At 42.8% G+C, this 22,463-nt stretch overlaps 1 protein-coding gene across 4 annotated transcripts in view; it reads right to left on the bottom strand.

Moving 5' to 3' along the window:
- The window catches only part of AQP4 (aquaporin 4), a 284,383-nt gene that overhangs the window by 44,532 nt on the left and 217,388 nt on the right, over positions 1 to 22,463 (bottom strand). For 3 of the 4 annotated variants that reach the window (XM_070043430.1, XM_070043432.1, XM_070043431.1), the window contains exon 5: positions 6,274 to 6,884. The exons of the other annotated variant lie outside the window; for it this stretch is intronic. In XM_070043430.1, the coding sequence (XP_069899531.1) occupies positions 6,274 to 6,884 (611 nt within the window). The remainder of the gene's footprint in view (positions 1 to 6,273; positions 6,885 to 22,463) is intronic. 4 annotated transcript variants of the gene reach the window in all.

The following is a 22,463-nucleotide window of genomic DNA, read 5'->3' as shown; positions in this document are numbered from 1 at the left end:
TAAGGTGTGACTGTTAGTATAGAAAAGGCATGTGGCTTGGGTTCACTTCCCCCAGTTGCCCTGCTCTGGAACCTCCTCTTTAGATCCACTGGGCCTATAGATGCCTGAAAGTCATAGGCAGAGATATGCACATTATACACTAAGAGAAACAGTAGGGGAACCTTTACACAACATCACAAAAACATTTATTAAAGGAATTCTTTCCATGCAATGCTTTGCTAGAAACTGTGCAAAGGGAAATAAACAACACTCTTGGAAGACCTAAGACACATTCCAATGACAACAGAGATTTTGTATGCATATAAAGAGGGATATAGCAAATGAACAAATAAATTAATGAAGAAAAAAAAAAGTAAGGGAAGGAATGTCTGCATTCATTGGCAGGAGAAGAAGAATCGGATGAATGTCGTATCAGGAGGAGATCATTCTGCCTTTTTCCATTGATGAGAGCGCTCATGAAGAAATAAGATTTGAAAATTGGCTAGTCTAAAAAGATTTCTTGGTGAGTTAACATGAAATGAATGTCCAGAGAGAAAGTATTTCAATAGAAGAGGCTTAGAGCAGAGGCTTAGAGATGAGAAAAAATGATCGCTTAAGTGGATTTGAAGAAATTCACCTGGAAGAATAAGATCCTGGTGAAAAACCAAGACGGGAGGGACTAGGCAATCCTGAGAATTAAATGATGCAGGGCAGTACTCTTTTGTTGGACTCAGAGTTGGCCTTCCTCAGGTAGAGCGTCCGCAGGCCTAGGAAAAGTCTGCCGCCTTCTAGCTGAGCACTTATTTAATCTGACTTTTTCATGGTGGTTTTCAGTTGGTTTAAGTCAAGCTGCTCCTCTATTCTTTTCTACAGTCTTCCTGAGTTAGTTAAGGGTTATCTAACTACTAAACTAGTACTGGGGATGGGAACTCAGGAAAAAGATACGAGCACAATTGCTTAGTTTCTAGCAGTAGTCATGGAGCTTTCCCTTCGGCTGACTTGCTGAGTCATGAGTATCTACAATGGCCATCAAGTGCTGATGTGTGGAAAACAGGCCGAACTCCCTTCCTCTTGAACTATATCCCCGGTGACCTTGCCCACTGCTGTATCTGTCTGGACTTTCTTGTCAAAATGACATTGTGTTTCTGTTAGACTAAATTTGTTCCAAGGACTTTTTTTCTCTTTTTGAAAACTTTGTGTCTCATGATCAACTAGGAAAACAAAAAAAGGAGGAGGGAGAGGAAGTGTAATTTTTTATCAAATCTTTGAATTTGTCAATTTAACTCAACAGGAATAAAGAAATAAGCTGATTTGAAATGTCAAAAAAGTTTTCAGCTGCCAATATATATTTCTTTCCTTTGGTTGTTCTGAATATAGGTAAGAGAAACCAAAAGTAAGTAGTTAAGTTTATACTATTCTAAGAAGAGTGTTTGAGGCTTTCCTGGTGGTTCAGTGGTTAAGAATCAGCCTGCCAGTGCAGGGGACACGGGTTCGAACCCTGGTCCGGGAAGATCCCACATGCCGCGGAGCAACTAAGCCCGTGCACCACAACTACTGAGCCCACATGCCACAACTACTGAAGCCTGAGTGCCTAGAGCCTGTGCTCCACGGCAAGAGAAGCCATGACAATGAGAAGCCTGCGCACTGCAATGAAGAGTAACCCCTGCTTGCCACAACTAAAGAAAACCCGTGCACAGCAACGAAGACCCAACACAGCCAAAAATAAAAACAAATAAATTTTTTTTTTAAAAAGAAGAAGAGTGTTTGGTAGTGGTATTTGCTGCTTGGGTTCATTCTGCCTCCCCACCTAATTACCAGCTATGCCTCTTTAGCTGGTAATTTAACTAAAGCACACCCTGCTTTAGTTTCCTTTATTATACATGGGAAATGGGGGTGCATATAACAACCCCTAACTTAGATTGACTATGGAGATTAAATAAATTAATGCATGAAAAGCACTTAAGTGCTGAATAGCTGTTAGCTATGATTATGAATATTACTATAATGATTATGATTAAGATTGAGACGGTGTGACCCTAATGGTAGAACTAAATTATCTTAGCCCTGGTCTAAGGTCCTCAGGTGGTTGAGCTACTATGAAACACCTTGGTCAACCATTCTTCAAATATCAGGACACACGGGGGATGTCAGCCAGAAGCAAAGTTTCTGCTTCACCATATTCCACAAAGGCCTAGAGTTTTAAAGGTGCCCCAAGGGGCCAAATGAGAATTCAGAGTAGGGAGATGTTTATTGCAGCCCCAGCTTAGTAATTCCAACTGATACTAATTCAGCAAGTGATGTTTTCAAAGAGAGCTTTAATATTCAAAAATTCTCTGTATCTGCTTATATATTCCCTTCAGCTAAGCACTAATATACAGTGTTTAGGAGATAACACCTTTCTGAAGAGTAATTATTCATGAAAAAAGTGTAATTAACAGGCTTTTTTCCTCTTTGTCATTATAAATGGTGTCCAAGTAGTTCTTGAATTGCTAGATAATATTTATAGACCTTGAAGTTAGAGAATTTAGCAAGTGGCCCCATGTTCCCATGGACAATGGATATTTCCAAATACATGTGAAAATCAGAAAGTTGGGTGTCCTGTGCAAAAACGTCTCTGTTGAAGTTTACGGCAGTTTCTGGACGCAATCACTTCAATAATGCATACCCATGGGTAGTTTACCAGGTTAAGTAACTGTGGTTTTGGGCTTCATTGCCAACTTGTTACCCTAATAGTAATTCCAGACAGGAGAATAACAGAGTGAAGGGGTCTGTGCTACTGCTGTCTATAAAAATAAATAAGATCCTTAGGGTTTAATTAGAGGACTAACAATTACACCTAAGGCATGCTAATGTTAAAATGGGAACACTGGACATCTGGAAGATGAGTCCAGATTTGGTCACTTGCCTTTAGGAAACTAAATCCAGGAAATGGTGAGTGTCCAATGGAACAGTGATGCTCACACTTGGCATTTACACTCAGGCAAAAGTGACAAAGGTGAACGTGAGCTGGTCTAAGAAATAGAGTAATTCAGGGGAGATAAATGGGAAATGTATTTGAAATCCCAAGGAATCCAGGATGATGATGGCTTCTTTGGTCCTAATGTGAAAAGACATCATTTAAAAGGGAGAGCAGGTACATTAAAAATGTTCTTCCTACCTAAAAACACACATGGCCCCTGGAAATCAACCACACAGGATGCCAGCTGGCATGAGAGTCCACTGAGGAAAAGAATGACGGAAGGGCTAACTATGGTTACACAGGGTCTGCGGAAAGGGTCGGGAAAGGAGTTTTTACAGTGTAAGATACAGAACGGCTTTGATAGAGAGCACTGTGTACCGTTGACTTCCTCTCACCCTTCTTCTCTACCACCGATGCCAAACAATCATATATATACATATATATGATTGTTTATATATATATATATAGATATAGATATACTCCATCCTCTTAAGTGCATTAGAAATGTTAATAAGAGAGGACGCTCATTTCCATTTTTTCCCCCAAAGTTATGAAAAGAAAGGTTTTTTGTTTGTTCTTTATATGGTTTTAGGAATAGCTTTGATAAAACTTCCCCTATCCTTTAGAGCAGATCCCATCTAAAACTAGTTTTGTGTAGTTTCGGAATAAAATGTCAGGCTGCTGGGCATATTTTCTATTCTTTCTCTCTCTTTCTCCATAAAAAGATAAGTTCAATGTCTCTAACTGACTAGGAATCCACTCTACACGGTATAGCAAAATTTAAATTATACAATTTAGATTACTCTAGAGTGAAACTACTTAAAAACGGAGAGCACAGCTTAAGTGTATGGTTTAGAGGCAAAAGTGAATAGAGTGGAAAAGTAGTAAAAGTTTGGTTTAGAAGGTTTAATACTTCTGATCTGGCGGCCTGCTGCAGTTCCCCTCTCCTCGGGAGACAGATGGGATGCGGCAGGCGGGTGTAAAGAATGAAGCGATTCATGAAAGCTCAGCCATGATATGGGAAGTCAAAATGAAACAAGCACAGTTGTAACTATCTTGGTCTATTAATATTCATATATTAATACCTACTTTTCTTTGAGAGGCATTACTGAATATTTACCGACAAGAAAAAATGATAGGACTTCCCTGGTGGCACAGTGGTTGAGAATCCAACTGCCAATGCAGGGGACACGGGTTTGATCCCTGGTCCGGGACGATCCCACATGCCGTGGAGCAACTAAGCCCGTGTGCCGCAGCTACTGAGCCCACACACTCTAGTGCCTGCATGCCACAACTACTGAGCCCACGTGCTGCAACTACTGAAGCCCGTGTGCCTAGAGCCCGTGCTCCGCAACAAGAGAAGCCACCGCAATGAGAAGCCCGCGCACCGCAACGAAGAGTAGGCCCCGCTCGCCGCAACTGGAGAAAGCCCACGTGCAGCCACGAAGACCCAACGCAGCCAAAAAAACAAAACAAAACAAAACACAAAAAACCGTTTGAGAAGAGGAACATATTCAAGAAATGTGTTTAAACAGGGTTTGAATGTGTGGTTTGCTTAACTCAGAGTAACCGTCGACCAATTAAAATAGATTTCCCATCCAGACACGTCTACAGGTTTAGAGCTCCTTGGAAAAAATTTCCAAAATGCATTACAACTTTCCATAGGGGTGACACATGGTCCTATTTTCTAAAGACTCTGATTGACTGCTCGAATACAATAGTATTTGATTCTGTTAGTATAGAATATTTTAAACTTGAAAAGAAAATACCTTATTTTGTTTATGCATAAGCCTATTAAAAAAAGTTTCTAGGGGCTCTATGTTTATTCTCTAGAACATAACCTACCTTTGAAGTGGTTTATTCATTTTTAAAAAGTCATTCTCAAGCTGAATAATTAGACAAAAGCTATTCTTAGAGTACATTCCACATATAAAGCTATGCACATGGTGCTTTGATTCAAATAATATTCTTATAAAACTTTGTTATTATTTGAGGTCTATATTCAGAGTGGCAACTTTTGTTTTTGATGATTATTCCATCCTGAAACAATTTCCCCCCTGCCCAATTAAACCAGAATGAGGAGCACATTTATATCTGATGAGGCTTAAATTTCTCAAAAGTGAAGACCTTTAGTGGTTACGTTCATTTTGTCTCTGCAAAAAGGGCTCAGAAGGAAACAGAATCAATTCCCTTAAGTTTTTTCTGGAAGAGAAAGGTTACTTTTGTTGCTTTGATCTTCGCATGCTGTGCATTTTTTATTGGCTGTTGAATATAAAAAGCCATAGCTTCATCTGGTTTTTCTGCTGTATTCTCATCTTGTAAATCACATAATGCCTTCCAATCTAAAGTGAAATGTTCAGGTCCAAAACACCATTTCAAAATTGATTTATCATTACAGTTGATGGAAAGCTTTCCAGGGCTGTAAGAAGACTAGGCAACATTTGATTCATATGCCACAGACCGCTAAAAATACCTCCATGCACTTTAGACAACAGATCCCAGGATGGAGACATACGCTCATGCCATTTTAGATCGCTTTTCCTGCCCTTGCAAAAGGCAGTTGTACCTAATGTAGCAGCTGGCTAGGTTATTGCTTCTATAATATAATCCATAATGCAAAAGCAGCTCTTTTCCAAACATTTTAGAGCAACTGAAGTTGTTTACATGTCTCTGTGGTAATTTTCCTATAACTTTGTGCCAATTGGTTTCATACTCTTTGGTAAAAAACCTTCATTAAACCAAGACAACTGCACTTAGTTAAATTTTTCTCATAGAGAGAATTATAGGAAAATTACAGCTAGCTGATTTGAGGCCATCATCATGAAGTACATCCAGGGTGTTAGAAAATGAATGCACACTACAAAAATGGAGTTGTATAATTAAACATCAAATAATCCAAGTAATAAAAGTCATAGATTAATTGTCTCTCAGTTCTAGTCAGATCCTTTAAATACTGTCTCACCACCTGAGCATTGGTTCTTTTATCAGAAGAGTGCCTATCCTTAAAGTTGGGAAATTTCAGCCTTTTTGGAGCCCCAATCAGCTGTAAAAAGTAATTGGCATCTTCTTCCAAAGTTTCAAATTTTCCTACAAAATCATAGTGGATCAAACATGGGTAGCAGAGTTTGCTAATCTTTTCCCAGTGAATGTCCATTCCTACTGGACGGTGGGAATCCAGCAAATAGTGGATGAACTCTTTGAATTTGACGCCAGATCCATTATTTAATTCTTCTTCACAGGCATTCGGCCGATATTTCTTTATAATTGCCTTTCCAAATACCGGATGGTAATAACTATTGGGGTGTTCAAATTTGTCCCTAAATGCAGACACTAACCTTTCCATGGGATCACGAACAAACACAGCTTTGGTGTAGGTATTTAAACGAGCATAAATCCCTTTTAAGTCAAAGCTGTCGAGCTTTTTCAAATGCTTCCCGTAGTGAACAGCATCATGGGAGATGTTGTACGCGGAGGGGGCCAATCCGTTGAGTACCATCAGAATTCTCTTCCAGTTGGAACAGCCAGCCTTTGGTACTTCGCAGTATAAAATTTTGTGTTTATCTTCTACATAGATCCTGGAGACCATGTGAAAAAGATGGGATTGAGGACGACTCACCCCACCGTACTTCTTGCAAAATTCCTGAAGGAAAGACCTGCGTTTTTCTTGAGTTGCATCAATTCTCCTCCATTTGCTATCTGTGACTAAACTTTTGTTTAAAGGGCGAATGTCCACCGGCCAATTCATTTCGCTGAACTTCCTGAAAAGGGTCTTAGTCCCTTGATGTTTTTCAATCAACTGAATTGTTGGTGACCCTGTGATCCTACTCAAAACTTGAGCCTCTCCTTGGGAGTGGTTGTTCTCTGTGAAGACCCTGATAGGCCTCTCAGAGTTGAGTAGATTTTCCTCTTTATTCTTGGGATCCTCAGACATGTGGGACTTGGGGTTCTGTTAAAATAGAGAAGGGGAAATGTTGAAAGCACATTCACAAATGTGGGTATTTGATAAGGAACTTAAAATATTTATTTTAAAATGCTATCAAGGGGCACACATTTCGTGTAAGCTGCCAGAACAATTTAGCAAAGCATGTGGAATATACATTTTGTAATAAGCTTCTTCATAGAAAACGTAACGATGAAAGTGGTACCCATGCATCACTTTGAACCAAAGCTTCACATTTCATAGTATATATATTTGGGCTACTATGATATTCATTTAATGTTCATGTGCTGCATTACATTAATACTCTCATACTAAACTATCTGAATATTATTGGGATAAAACTACTAGTTATTGATTTGAATCTATGATCATAGTAAGTTTGTTATTGTTTTTGTACTGTGCATCTGTGGGTATCAATTATATAATCTTACAAAACGCAAAAAAAAAAGAAAAAAGGTATACACAAGAAAGAAAGGAAAAAGGCCCTGAATTTTCTATCTGAGCTCTGCCTGTAATGCAATAAAATATAACTCCATCATTTTGTAGGTCAACGATTCTTGCCCTATTAAGGAGTGTGTTACCTTCGAGCATTGATTTAATGTATCTGAATGTAGATACAAAATGTAGCTGTATTTGGATTGAAATTTTTGTTGTTTTGGGGGACATTCTGTAATGCACAGAACAGTTCAAAGTAATAAATTACAACTTAAAATTGTAGCAAGGCCAATTATAAAATTCTGGTGACCGCTTCAGTTTTCCAAGCACTTGCAAAAAGTGATATATATTATTTTCCCTTGGAAAATGTTTTATTTTTCTAAATTCATTTATCACAATAATTTCATAACTATAATCATGTTATCATACAATTTCATCCATGTATGAGCCCTTCCCTCTTTCCCAAGTGAAGAAAGACTACGGAAACCGAAAGTCTACTTGATGTCCTGCTGCATAAAATTGTATCAAAAGTGGAATGAGAATTTACTTCTCTTGTCAGTGGGATGAATCAACCCATTTACTCTCTGCTCTTCATCTGACTATATCCTTCCTACAACTCTCGGAAGTGACTGGATAAAGGAAGACATGGGAGATGGGGTTTACAAGGTGGCATCCTCTGATAGTGACAAAACTTGTAAGAACCTTGACTTTTACTCTGGATAAACTACAGAGGCTTTGGAGTGTTCTGAGCAGTGAAGTAATATGATCTCACTTAGACTAGAAAGAGATGGTTGAGAAGACTGGACTGAGGCTATACATGTAGGGTTGTCAGCATGGTATTGGAAAAATGAATGAATAAATGATGTGCTGGGGGAGTAAAGCATAGGGCCACCAGCCTAGGTGTGGAGGAAGTGCTGGGGAACGTTTCCTAGAGGAGATGTGTATATATAGAGAGACAGAGGTAGATAGCTATAGATATAGACCTATTTACTATTATGTTCTCAGGGTCAAGAACGGTCTGTAGTCTCTAGTTATTGCTCTCAAATATTTGTTACATGAAGGAATGAATGTATCAGTCAAATTAGGTCTTCAAGGATGATTAGGAATTTTCTAGCAAATTGAGCAAAAGAGCAGAGGAACAAAGCGCTGTGGAAGGAACCACCTCCAGGCATCACAGTCCTTCCACTAGCTGAGCTTTAAGGAGAGATGCTTCTTTCTAGTGGAAGAATATTGACTACGTAACCCCTGATCACCATACACCAACTTGCGTAGCCCCATAAAACAGCCATCAAGCTCCTCCACGCCACTGAGCCAACTACTTGGGGTTTCCACTCTAAAAGCATCTGTCTGCGGTCTTCTCACAGACTGCCAGGGTGACTTGAAAGCCTTGAATCCCTCTTTACCCCTGATCAACAACTTGTAGTCTGTAAAACTTTCACATATAATGTAAAATTTGACTTGAGGTTCGAAAGATCATGGGGTTATTGGTAGACAGCATGGGAAGTGCTTAGCACAGCCCTGAAATCAAACTGCCACTACCCTTCTGCTGCTACTTCTTCAACAACTCCAACTATAGATAATAATTGCTATTATGGTTTTAATAGCAGTCTTCATCATAATAGTATTCTATCCCAGCGACCTAGTGAATTTCAAGGTTCGCTGGTTGTCCATTATTATCCAGAATATTATTTGCGTGTCTCTACACATGCCCCAGTTAATTCTCTCCCTGCCCCATTAACAAAAAGGAAAACGAAATCAGCCTTCCACTGTGCTCTCTGGATCTTCAGCTTGTGGTCATCAAATTCCTCTTTAATCTCTGGAGACTTCTGGAATGCTTGTTTTCCATGACTTTTTCTAATGAAACCTGGATGGCCCCCAAACCTCTGCTTCCCTTGCACTTTTTCAAGTAGATGAAACTTCAATTCTTTGGGCAGCTTGTCCCTCAGGCCAGAAGATAGGGAGCTATTTCCTTGTCCTTCCCTGTGGCTTCCAGGACACGCCCCAGCAAAACCCTCCTCCTTCTGTGAAGCACATGTGTCCTGCTCAACCTCCCTTTTCCTCTCCCCATGCTGTCACCTGCTTTTCTCACTGACCTTTCATCTTCATGCACTGAAGAGTTTAGCTTCCGGCTCAGACTCTGCTTCTTCATCTCCACTATTGTCATCACGTGTAGTGACTCCGACACCCAATAAACTCTCTGCTCTCTTGACCACCTTGCCTTTTGTAGAAGTCTCTCCATTTCACATGGACCTTGCCACTGACAGAGGCTGCGCCCCCTCCATCATCTCTCTGACCCTCATTGTCTAACCTTCCAGTACATCATTGCTTCCAGTTTTGCAATTCTATGACCACTTGTCACTATGTTATTCAAGCTCTTAGCAGCCAGCATGCCTGGTGGCGCTCAGAAGTCACCTCTGTAGGGATTTGTTCCCTGTCTACTTTGTCTAAATTATGCTCCCCTCTGAGATTTTCTCTCACTGAACCCTGCTTATTTTGCTCATAGCATTTATCACAATATAAAATGATTGTTTTACTTCTAAGTTGTCTATTTTCACCCCATCCACATCTCTTGCACTAGAATATGACTGCAGAAGTCTAATCTTTCTTGTTCTTTGTTGGATCTCTGGTACCTAGCACGTTGCCTGACACATAGAAGATGACCAATAACTAATTGAGTGAATGTGATTACACTTTAATGATGGGCCTCTAAGCAGTTGTTTTATGACCTTGTCGAAGAAAAACAGTGCTAATCAGAAGATCAAGGTTAACTTAGATAAATAATTGACCGATTCTTTTAAGGTGCCGAAAATCTGTATTCAAACAAATCTTTGGCAAAGAGAAGACAAATAAAACAGGCACAGGTAGAACTGCTCATGCTACAGTAGGCATGTAGGTGGGAGCCTTACCTGCCTGTGAAGTCAGATTGGTTCAAAGTCACTCAGTGCGGCCTGGTAACTCCTGGAGGCTTGCCAGCTATCTGGACTCCTAGACATCACTGTGGACACCCCAAAAAGAATCTGGGGATGGGGTCCTGACTCTAATTTAGACAAGCTCCCCAGGTACTCCACAGGCAATAATGGCATTTGGGGTCCACTGAACCAGAGCATAGCAAAGGAAAGTAAAAAGTAAGAGGTCATCTCATACCATCCAGGAGAGAAAGGCTCCAAATATGGTGGACATGAATATTTCAGTAAGCAGAGACAAATGCTCTTTTGTAGGCAGGGTGTCACATCAGGCCTCACACGGACCAGATGAAACGCCCTTCACCTTCACCCACTTCCCTTTGCTGGAGGTCCCTGTTCCCCAAGCTACTTTCCAGTCACTGGTTTGACTGGGGAGATCACTACGCAAGGGAAAAATTCATTGCTCATACATTTGACTTCAGTCTCTTCATTTAACTTGTTTAAGGCACACGGGGCTTCAGCACAGGTGAGAACCCAGTCCCAGGAAGCAGCATACACTCAAGGACCTGTTTCTTCGCCATCCACTACTTGAGCGACTTGAGCCCTGAGACAGCCATGCCAACTGTGAGAGCAGCAGTGACGCTGGCAGGATACACTCCATTTGTCTTATTTGGTTAAGCATCTTCCAGTCCCAGATCAGATTCGCCTGTGTCAGCACCTTTGAGTGACACACACACCCTTCTGGCTTATGTCGCCTGCAATATTTGACAACACGGCTTTACTCAGGGCTGCCTCTTCAGTGTCGGCCCAACCCTCTCAGTGTAGAGCAGGCGACTCACTCTTTGGTGCTATCATGGGCCTGCGCTAGGATGGGAGGGTGGCCTGGGGCACCAGATTGTGCCCTGGGGAACCTGGGGTCACGCTGAGAGGGATTTCTTTTCAGGATTTCAGGCTGAGAAAGAACGCAAAGGAAGAATGTATGACATAAGCTCCCAGCAAAGCAAGACAGAGCGGCAAGGAGGAGTAGAGTGGGGGGGCGGGTCAGAGGGGGTCAGAGGGAATAGATGACTGACAAAACAAAGTGATGATCCAGCATATATTTGCAAAGTCTTATCTCTTCATGCATTAAGATACATTTTATCACTTTCATTTTAAGAATATTATTTTATCAATAATAAATTTTGAAGTTTTTTGAGGGTTTCCAAGATAGATAGTTTCTCCTGAAGATGACAGCTTGTTTCAAGATGTCGTTGAAATGGCTACTGAGAAGTATCAGTGGCCACAGCCAACTCCTTTTGGTCTCCCTTTCTTCTCAAGGCCAGGTATGAGTGCCACTTGTCCTGATCCCTTAGCCTGAGGCTGGGAGCCTTCAGGGTCTGTACAACCTCATTTCCCAGAGCTGGTACAGAATGAGCCCATGCTGCACATGGGGAGATCACAGAGGGCTGCCTGCCCCCTGCAGCCCAGCCTCAGTAAGTGCAACTGTGCGAATGGAGAAGTGGGGTAAGAAGGGGGGAGGGAGGAGCCAGGGACAGTCCAATCCTTCCTGTTCTTTTCTTTAGGCAGAGCTCCAGTCCCAGGAAGCAGCATTTACCTGGGGAACTGTTTCTTCCCCACCCATTACTTACCGGTCCAAGGTTACTTGAGCCCTGGGAACACAACGCCAACTGGGAGAGTGGTAGTGACAATGGCAGGGCTCGTGTTGACCGACCACAATTCTCTTATATCGAGACACTGATGGACAGGATCCTGCCTAATCTATTTACAGAGACACAGCTATCATCAAGCAAGCAGGCAAGCATAATTCTCTAAAGGTCCTGCAGACACTGCGTCATCAACCCCCTTTCCTCACTATGATTCTATAATCTGTTTCTTGTAAGGAGCAAACATATCTTGACGTACCTTGCTCAGAAATACAATCACAGTCTATTAACTCCATCTACTCCCCACACAAGAGAAAACTGCCCACAGTAGGGGGAAGGAAGTCTCAGGCTTCACCCAGGGGATTTTCTTAGGGTCGCCCATAACTGCAGCCACTAGCAACCAGACTACAGCCCATACTGTAACAAGATGAAAGTGCGTGAATTTGAGGCACCACGCGCTTGTGAAAACCAAAGAAAAGGCGCGCAATTCTGGATCAGTTCTCTGACCAATGGGAAGACTCTTGCCTCACCTGCAACTCATGGCCTATATACTGAGATTCCCAGGTCCAGAGCACGCTCCCTCCTGGGCAGGGAAGGATGTATTTATACCATTTGGCTGGGAGGGTTGGTTTTCATGTCTTGGCCCCTGTCAGGGCTCCGGCCTCCTTTAGTTAAAGCACAGCTGTTGGACCAAGGCCGTAGGGAGAGGATGAGTGGTGAGGGTGGGTTTGGGATGAACAGCGACAGAGCGCTTCACGTGTTCCAGGCACTGCTTCAACGAGTTAATCCTCACCCCACCTCTGTCAGGTGGTTACGATCACGTTTCCATTAAACTTACTTGGTGTCTTACGACTGGCAACTCCTAGAGCTGGGATTAAAATTCAGGCTTGTCTGGCTCCAAACCTTGTGTTTCTTACCATACGGCACATGTTCACTCTACAGGGCTCTCAGTGCCATCACATCTGTAATCTGTTTCCTTGCCCTTTGGTCCGCGTGAACACTATCCTTTGTACCGAGCTACACTGAGATGGCCACATGTGCTGCAGTCAGCTCTAGAGTGCAGTGGCCATTGCCAAACCTTTGGTTGCTTCTCTTCTGCAATTTAAACTACATATGTTGGGTACCAAGAACAGATGCTCTATTGGACAGTCCCAAATAATCAGCATGGCCGAGGGGGTACTGGGCTCTTGTTTCTAGAAAACCGTGATTTGAGCCAGTGTTGCCTGGACTTTGGGTTTCCTGTTATGCTGCATAAACCACACAGAAATTGTGATCATCAGCTCAGCTTTTATGCCTCAGAACAAAGCTCCTTATTTTCATGGTGTCTTTATTTCCTCTCCTGCTTCTACACTCCTGTTAGAAACATCTATCCAGACTTGGTGCTTATGGAGTGATGATGTCTTCACTCCATCCCCGGTGGCCTTTTCAAGAGAACTTATTTTATATCTTGGTATTTCAGTGGCTGCAAATCTGGGAAAACACATAATATGTGAGTACTTCTGAGATGTGTGTCTGGATCAGGGATGAAAGGAGGGAAGTTGAAGGTATCTTTCAATCCCTGATGAACTCCCAGTGACCAGTGCATCTGGTCCCCATGGCTTTTTATCAGCAAGACACTAGCTCTATGACTCCGTCTCCATGGGGATTTATACGCTGAGGAAAAAATGTCCTTTTCTTGCTGTGAGTAATAGGACCCCTGAGTGCTGCGTCGCAAGCATCTTCTACCGCCCCAGATTCATCAGCAGGACCGCGTCTCCTCAGGACCCTAGTATAGAACTAATTTTCAGCAAAGTCTAGTTTCCACGTTCTAGGTTAGTACCTTAGCAGATGGTTGGCCCAAAAGACAGAAACCAGAAAGTTTTGTGTATTGCATCCTGGTTAATTTCTCTGGGGTCCTATCACCCTCCAGGTGCTTGTCTCCAAGGTAACTGGTATCATACTGATCTCATCTCTTACCTCCATCCAGTCAGTTTCCTGTTGGGTGTCTTCTTCAAGGTATTTCCAGCCCCCAGCCCCGCATGGTTACAGAACGAGGAAGACAATCGTGGTGGTCTACAGGTGCTCAGACCAATTTGCAAAAGAACCCGTGAGTGCCAAGGTAGGTTGTGAGACACACATCTCACACCTATTTCAGCCCAACAACTTGTGAAATGGGAAGGAGACCAGACTTAGTAAATTTTTACTCTTATTCATGCTTTACTTGCAACTTTCAACTGACCTTAACTTAGTACTTTCTAGCAAATCAACCTCACTCACTGGAATAAGATATCTAGCCAATCAGCTTGGGGTAGTTGACTCAGCCTCCCATGTATAAAAGAGAGATAATGAAGCCGACTTTATGGAGTTGTGAAAAATGAATGGAACAAATACACAATGCCTGCCATGTAGCATATACTCATTAAGTGTGGCTTTGAACCACAACTTTTACATTTCTGCCAAGAGTATCACCTTCCTGCAGTAACCCTGGGGACCTTGCATTAATCTTTGCCTGAGATTGTTAATTTGCTTCTCATACTCAGACACCAAACTCTATTCATTTTTTTCTCTAAACTGTTCATTCCCACTATCAATGTATCACTTAGACACATTTTTTTTTCACACCCAGGCTATTGTCATAGCCTGCGAGCAGGATCAAGCGAGGCATTCATTTGATGGGTATTTATTCTGCGCATCTAATATGTGCCCTGTTTAATGGCATTGGGGCCAGAGGGGCAAACGACTCTGACAAGGGTCCTGTTCTCATGGTACTTACATTCCTGTGGGTGAAGATAGATAATGAACAGATACATGAACAAAAATTTTGATGATGATACGTGTGATGCAAACACTAAAACACAGCGATGTGGCAGAGCATGAGTGGCAGGTGAAGAGTGGGAAGACCCCGTGAACCAGGTGTCTAGGGAAGATCTATTTGGGAGAAGCTAGTTGAGCAGAGATCTGAATGACAAGGAGAAACCCCAGTTCTGGGAGCGGAGTGTTGCAGGCTGGTGCAACGAGGGTAAAGGGCCCTCAAAGCGGAATGAGCCTGGTCAAGCGGAGGGACAGAGGGCAGATGGTTGTTGTGTCAGTGCAAAGGGCCTGGGGACTCAAGAAGAAATCAAAGAGAAGGGCAGGACGACATGCTGTAGGAATACCAGGCCACGGAGAATTTAAGATTTAGGATTTAGGTCATGGGAAAGATGCAGGGTTTTATCAGAGGTGTAATATGAGCCACTGGAAGTTTTATACGGTGGATAACATGATGTGAAGCACATTTTATAAAGCTCACTCTGCTGGCCAAGTGGAGAATGGACTGGGGGCCGTTAAGAGTGGAAACAGAGTAGCCCAGAGAGAGGCTGGTGGCTGGTATCAGTGGAGAAGCAGTAAAAAGGAAAAACACAGGGTATGTGTGGAAATTGCTTACTGACTGATGACAAACCTGCATCCCGAGCATTCGTTTTTTCAGGATTTCTCTTGCATGAAGAAGGGTGATTATCTGTCAATATTCATTGCACCATTGAGCCGATATGCAATGCATGAATCATCTCTGAGATAAGCAGATGAGGCTTTCTTGTAATCTTTCTATTTCGCTGAGATAATTTCACTTGCTTTGGAGTTTATGAGGCCATAAGTGGCTCCCATCTGTTGATGAACATATTTCTAAGAGTCATTTAGTCTCAAGTATGAAATACTTGAGGGGAAGTTGAATTGTAACTTTTATATTCTGTGTCATCTTAGTAACAGAACCAAAATTGGAAGCATGTGTTCAATTTTGGTCTTTCATTTTCAAAGCTTTAGGTCAGGCAAAGAATTAATTTCATTTGTTTACAAAGCAGATTATGCCTAATAAAATCTATTTTGTTTATGGTCACATTTTAGTCAATCCATTGCCTTAGAAAATGAGAGAAATCTGATTGGCTAATTAGTCAACATAGTAAATTACATTATTCCGCATCCACAGAACATTGGCCTAATTGAATTATCCAGTAATGGTATGACAGAAATATTTCCTTTTAATACATTTTGAGCAAAGGCACATACCAGTGATGAAACAGTGAATAATCTTGTTTATTCCACCCTTGTTTGATGATCGACCACAGAATATAACATAAGACTTCTATGGATAATAACTTTTTCCACATTAAGGAAAATGAAGCAAGGTAGCTTTCAGTGGGATCCTCACTGGTACTATGAATTTTCACTACTTGTCTGTGCATCTTTTCCTTCCCAGAAATTTGTTCTCTGATAAGTGCTAAAAAACTGTACAAAAGCAAGTTTCAATAAAATTGGTTTTAATTTATGCATAATCAAAGAGATAGGTTTGATCACCTTCTTTCTCTAGTGAGAGGTAGAAAAACTCTCCAGGACACTTTCTTTCACTCTTGAAGTTCTGATGAGGACTGTTTCCTCAGCCAAATTCAGATACACACAAAAGTCTACACACAATATCAGGGATGCCCATGGGATCTGCCCTGAGGGGCCAAAACCATTCATATAGCACGGATTCTACATAATTGGCCTTGTATTAATGACCACTACTTGTTATTTTTTTTCTTTCTTTTTTTTTTTTTGCGGTACGCAGACCTCTCACTGTTGTGGCCTCTCCCGTTGCGGAGCACAGGCTCCGGACGTGCAGGCTCAGCGGCCATGGCTCACGGGCCCAGCCGCTCCACGGCATGTGGGATCTTCCCGGACCAGGGCGCGAACCTGTGTCCCCTGCAGGCGGACTCTCAACCACTGCGCCACCAGGGAAGCCCAATACATGCTATCTTGATAGTTAAAATGTTTTTTAAAAAGGACCTACCACATCATAAATATCTGTATTCTAGACTCTCACAACCAATTGCTTCAGTGCTGGTGTTAAGATTGGAGTACTGGTTAGGGTGGTCATAAGTGGGATCATTTAATTAATAGAAGAACTTCCAGAACAAGTAGTAGGACAGCACAATAGCGAAGAGAAAGGATTTCACAATGAGATCCATCCACCTGGATTCAGATTCCAGCTCTGCCACTCAACACGTGTGTGCCTTTAAATAAGGATATTTAAAGCAGCAGGGAACAGTGGCTGGTGCCTGCACGGTAGGGTTGGATTGCCTGCTTCCATCCTGGTATGTGATCTGGGGCAAGGCATTTAACCTCACTAACGTTGATTCCCTTGATTTGTACCTGCCTCCCAAGGTTACGGCTGTGAGGTTTAAATGAGATAATTTTATGTAAAACTTATCATAATGCCTACACACAGAAAGTTTATTAAACAATAATAATGCTATTATTATTATTAATTTAGTGCTAAGCATGGCAGGACCTGAAAAATTACTAAATCTTTCAAGCTTGAGTTTCCACCTGTATAAAAAGGAGATTAAAATACGCATCCTCTTGGGGTTGCTGTGACAAATAAATGAGATGGCGCATTACATGACTAGCAAAACTCTTGGTCACGATTATTCAGAAGCATTCTGAGTGGGAATGATCTTGAGTGGGAATACTTAAGTGAGAATTATCTGCATATTTGATTGCTAACAGCTCTCGCAGTGAGGCTAATAGACCATTATTTTCCTCTTGGTGTTCACGCTTTTAAAACACCCTAGGGCTGTCTTCTCCTCCCTCCCTTTGTCATGACAATATATTTCCAGAGACTACTGTCTATTGTCTTTTTCCATAGACATCCTTATACAACGTTTTAACTTTCTTGGCTTCCGAATAAAGAGGCGAGTGCCAGCCCTTTGACACTTAGACCTGAGTATCTTCTAGTTATGAAGCCTTCTGACCTTTAATAAAGCCCATCTTTTACAAATCCTTCTTTGTAAACCACCGTTAGTGCCACCACTTCTGGATCATTTCAGTCTTGCTTTCAAGCATTTGAAAAAGACTCATAAATTGGGTAGCTTTTTAAAAGCACAACTCCCAGTTCTAGAAGGTAATCTTAAAAGAGAATGAGGGGGATGGGATATTTACTAGCTCTATTCATGCTGAACCTGCCGAGAGAAACTCTCTTTAGGTCAAAGTTGTCTCTTTGAGTGCATGGTCATTTTGATAAGAATAGTGCAAGGTAATGCAATCCCACTGTAAATTTAGAAGTTGTAAAGTTCACGCTACACTGAAAAGGCAGCAGTGAATGACATTTCCAAGTTTACATTCGAGAAAAAAAAACCAGGTGCCAAGTCTTGACCCAAGCAAATGCTTCAGCGTTCTACAGGCAGTTATGGCATATGGACATAAGGGTGAAATAAAGGTGTGGGTCCCCCTGCCCTTTGATTCTTTCATTCCCCAGCTGTGTGACCATTATTCATAGAGACCACGTGCAGCCTTAGCTGTGTCTTCTGTTTCTGGTTTAGACCCCTCACTTGGGAGGGCAAAGGACAACACCTAGTTCCTGCCTTATAAGAGTCAATGGCACACCAGGTGTGAGCGGTCCAGGGTCCAGGGAGCAGCCTGCCCACAACCAGCAGTTCCTCTGGTTTCTAGGATAATAATTTAGTGAGTGGAAGAATTTACAATGGACCAGGAATGGGTTGGATGCCTATGATGTGCAAGGTCTAACAGTGAACACAGAAATGAGTCAAACATTACATCTTCCCTTTGGGACAATACTATCTAGTTACAAAATCACATAGGAATATCCAAAATTAGAATATAGAGTAGAAAATGCAAGGGTCTATAGCAAAGGGGCAGAAAAAATAATATAGGTGCACAGAAGAAGGAGAGATTACTCTTAGCTCTGTGATGAGGAAAGCTTCATGGAAGAGGTGATATTGGAGTGAGGTCTTGGAATATGAGTAAATTTTGTACCTGCAGAGAAAGGTGTGAGTATGTTGGTAGAACAGTTTTAAATAGGACACACTAGTTTTACATAAAGGAGCAGAATGGGAAATAAGTCTAGGGAGGCGGGGTGCATGCTCTCCAATGGAGATCATAGGACTTCGGATTCTGTACTCACAGGTTTGAATTTTATCCTATAGACAAGAGGTGAGTGGGTTCCATCTTGGCTTCTTATTGGAATCACATGTTGAGTTTTTAAGTTGTAGATGTCTGGTCAGGATCATCCTCAACATTTACAGGGCCTAGAGCAAGAGGATGAATGGAAGCCCACACTCTGTATGTCTAAATATTCAGAAGTTTTAAAGTAAGCGATACACAAGACCCCGTCCTTGTTTCCACCCGTGGTCTGCAGCCTGTCCCAAAGGACTGCTCTGGGCCTAGAAGCTAAAGAAGCCCTGTTGCCTGAGGGCCACCCTGCCACAGAGGCCAGAGTGGCCCAATGGACCTTCAGGAGGAGGACAGGCCAGAAACTAGACACAGCTGGGGACTCCTGGGCAGTGTCTGGACCTGCCCCTGTCAAGGATGGGATGATTCAGTAAAGCTCACAGGATTCCGGGGAAGGGCAGCTTCCCTCACCTCATGCCTCACTTTTCTGACCTGGGATTGCCAGGCAGCTCTAAGTACTGCCCAGAATTACACCTGCCCACTGCATCCAACTCCCAAGCAGAGGGAGGGTGGAAGTACTGTTGCTGAGGAACGCCCTCTGCCTACACATCCTCCAGCTATGCGGGATGGGGCATGGGGCGTGGCTATGTTGAAACTAAAGCTTTTCTTTCTCTGGTTTCAAAGGGCACAGGCTGGTCTTTTATCCCCCAGCCCAACCTCACCCCAAAGGACCAGAGTGTCCAATTCAGCTGCTCTATCCCTCTCCAACATTTTGTGTGTGCTCAATTGGTCATCAAACTTTAAAACATGAGGCTGGAGAGAAAAAAAAAGGGTTTGTCGGGCTTCCCTGGTGGCGCAACGGTTGAGAATCTGCCTGCCAATGCAGGGGACGCGGGTTCGGGCCCTGGTCTGGGAGGATCCCACATGCCGCCGAGCAGCTAGGCCCGTAAGCCACAACTGCTGACCCTGCGCGTCTGGAGCCTGTTATCCGCAGCAAGAGAGGCCGCAACAGTGAGAGGCCCGCGCACCGCGATGAAGAGTGGCCCCCGCTTGCCACAACTAGAGAAAGCCCTCGCACAGAAACGAAGACCCAACACAGCCAAAAATAAATGAATAAATAAATATTTTTTTTAAAAAAGTGTCTGTCTCTCTGTGCCTGTGATGCTCAAGGCCTTCGAAAGCACATGAGCCCTCTTGGCCTGGTCTAATAGTGAGGCCCTGTCTGAACCCAACCCCTGGCCCAGAATTTCTTGGGGGTGCATGTGACATTGGGGGCGGCGGGTCTCAGGATCTGTGCTAACAAAGCTCCAGGGTGATTATATGCACATGCAGCGCTAATAATCACTGCTACAAATGGGGGAGGCATTTCTGTTTAGTTATTGTTCTTCAGCAGAGGTGCCAGGTGACTGGTATTTCAGAAAGTAAAGTGGAACAGAATCCAAGATGAATGGGATGGCGGTGAAGCAGTGGGAGAGCCGTATGGAGTCACCATAGAGAGCAAACGAGATGAGGGCCTGGGGGGAGCAGAGGCCAAGGGTTGGGCGGTGGCGGAGGAGCTGGATTGGACAGGGCTATGGAGAGCACATCGAGTGCTGGCTGGTCAGAGGGAGACATGGAGTGGTGGATGACTCTAAAATTTCCAGCCTGGCATGAGATGAATTGTGTCCTCCACACAGATACATTGAAGTCCTCATTCCTGGTACCTGTGAGTGTGACCTTGTTTGGGAAGGGGGTCTTTGCAGATGTCATCAAGATGAGGTCATGGGGGTGGGCCCTAAGCCAATATGGCTGGTGTCCTTATTAGAAGAGAAGAGGCACGCAGGGAGGACTGCCACGCGATGACAGTGGCAGAGACTGAAGAGACGCAGCTACAAGCCATGGGACCCCAGGGATTGCCGGCGTCACCAGAAGCCAGCAAAGAGGCAAGGAAGGACCCGCCTCCATAGGTTTCAGGGAGAACTTGGCCCTGTCGACACCTTGGTTTTGAACTTCTAGCCTCCGGAACCAAGAGACAACACATTAGTGTGTTTGAGAGCATCCAGTTGGTGAGAGTTTGTTGCAGCAGTCTCAGGAAACAGCTCCAGAAGCTGTCACACCCGCCAATGGCGTTGGCTCTCTCTGAACCGGCCAATCAGCGAAGGCGAGCCTTTCTCATGACCAGCACCAGAACTGGGGACGTCCCCCCGCAACATGCACATCCCGCCCGCGAGAAACCGAGCCCCAGGTTCGGTATCCCTCTTCAGCAACTAGCTGTTTAAAAACAAACTATTAATTCGCTACGGGTTCCAGTGATCTACTATCCTGAAAGGCATAAACAGAAGGTATTCATTTACTACAGGTTTAAATTGCCTACCATGTAAGAAGGCAGTTTCCAAAACTGAAGTCAAAAGTTTTTACATTCAGTATTCCCATTCTCGTACTGACAATATGCTAATTTGATTTTGAAGGTATGTTTGGTAGTATTTTAAGGTATTATCTCTAATCTATCGTAGTCAAAATGATTCAGAAAAACCTACAGGAGACTTCATCTCTACAAGGCACATTTTTCGGAGAGGAAATCGTTGCAGCAATGAAGTGCCAAAGGGACAGCTGAAAAAAATGGGTCATGCATTCATCTCATTCTGGGACGTGAGCTGCCTAGCGGTTCACTGCTCATTTTTGTCCTCTTCCCGTAAACAGACTGCGTTAACAGATTACTTTAAAATAGCATACTAATCTCCCCAGTGAGTTACACAGGAAAGAATTCCGCGTGCGCTCCAGAGAACTCAAATAGTTGTTTGTTCTCAGAGCTCAGGTGTGGTAAAGTAGCTGTGGGCTAAAAATGCACGCTGGCCATCGGCCAGCAGGCTAGAACCCTCCCTCCGCTGCAGCTCTGATTTCTCACGTTGGCGTGCAACTCGTAGCTTGCTTCATGGAAGAAGAAAAAAGGACTTGATTTTCAATTTCAATTTAATTACACAATCTATAGTGCCCAGTGGGAAGGATTTCGGGGCAAGATGAACGCTCACCAGTGCTCTATTTTCCATGCCTTTCTGATAAAGAACACTATTGATTATCCAAAGTGAGTGTCCATAAAGGTTTTCCAAGAGCCAGATTCTTTGGGGGGCAGAAGGGGAGGGCAGATCAAGAGGTACAAACTTCCAGTGATAAAGCAAATAAGTCCTGGGGCTGTAATGGACAGCATGGTGACTATAGTCAACCTTAGCATATTGCATATTTGAAAGTTACTAAGAGAGTAAATCTTAAAGGTCCTCATCACGAGGAAAACAAATGTTTTGTAACTTTGGATGGTGACAGACGGTAACTAGACTTACTATGGAGATCATTTCACAGTGTACAGAAATATGGAATCATTATGTTGATTCTAATATAATGTTATATGTCAATTATACCTCAATTTAAAAAAGAAATTAAAAAGGAAGGGACTTCATCTTGTAGCTCTTTGTCAGACTTTAGATAAATTAGAAGTGTAAGATGCCTCGTAGAGTCGTATCCCCGGCACATTTTTGAGAGTGGGGAGTGCCTTCCTACATGGAAGAAGAAAAGATAGAAATTCTACTGTAGAATTAGAAATACAGCTGGCAGACACTGATTGAACAATACAACTATCTGTTCTGAGAATGACTATATAACTAATATACTTAAGACCCTTACCTCTTAAGCTAAAGTCCAAAGAATTTCGCTGTCTTACTGGGACTGGA

This window comes from Globicephala melas, chromosome 13 (genome assembly GCF_963455315.2).
Source record: "Globicephala melas chromosome 13, mGloMel1.2, whole genome shotgun sequence".
Classification (NCBI taxonomy): domain Eukaryota; kingdom Metazoa; phylum Chordata; class Mammalia; order Artiodactyla; family Delphinidae; genus Globicephala; species Globicephala melas.
Note: the sequence above shows the minus strand (reverse complement) of the source record. Positions and strands in the feature narration are given on the sequence as shown.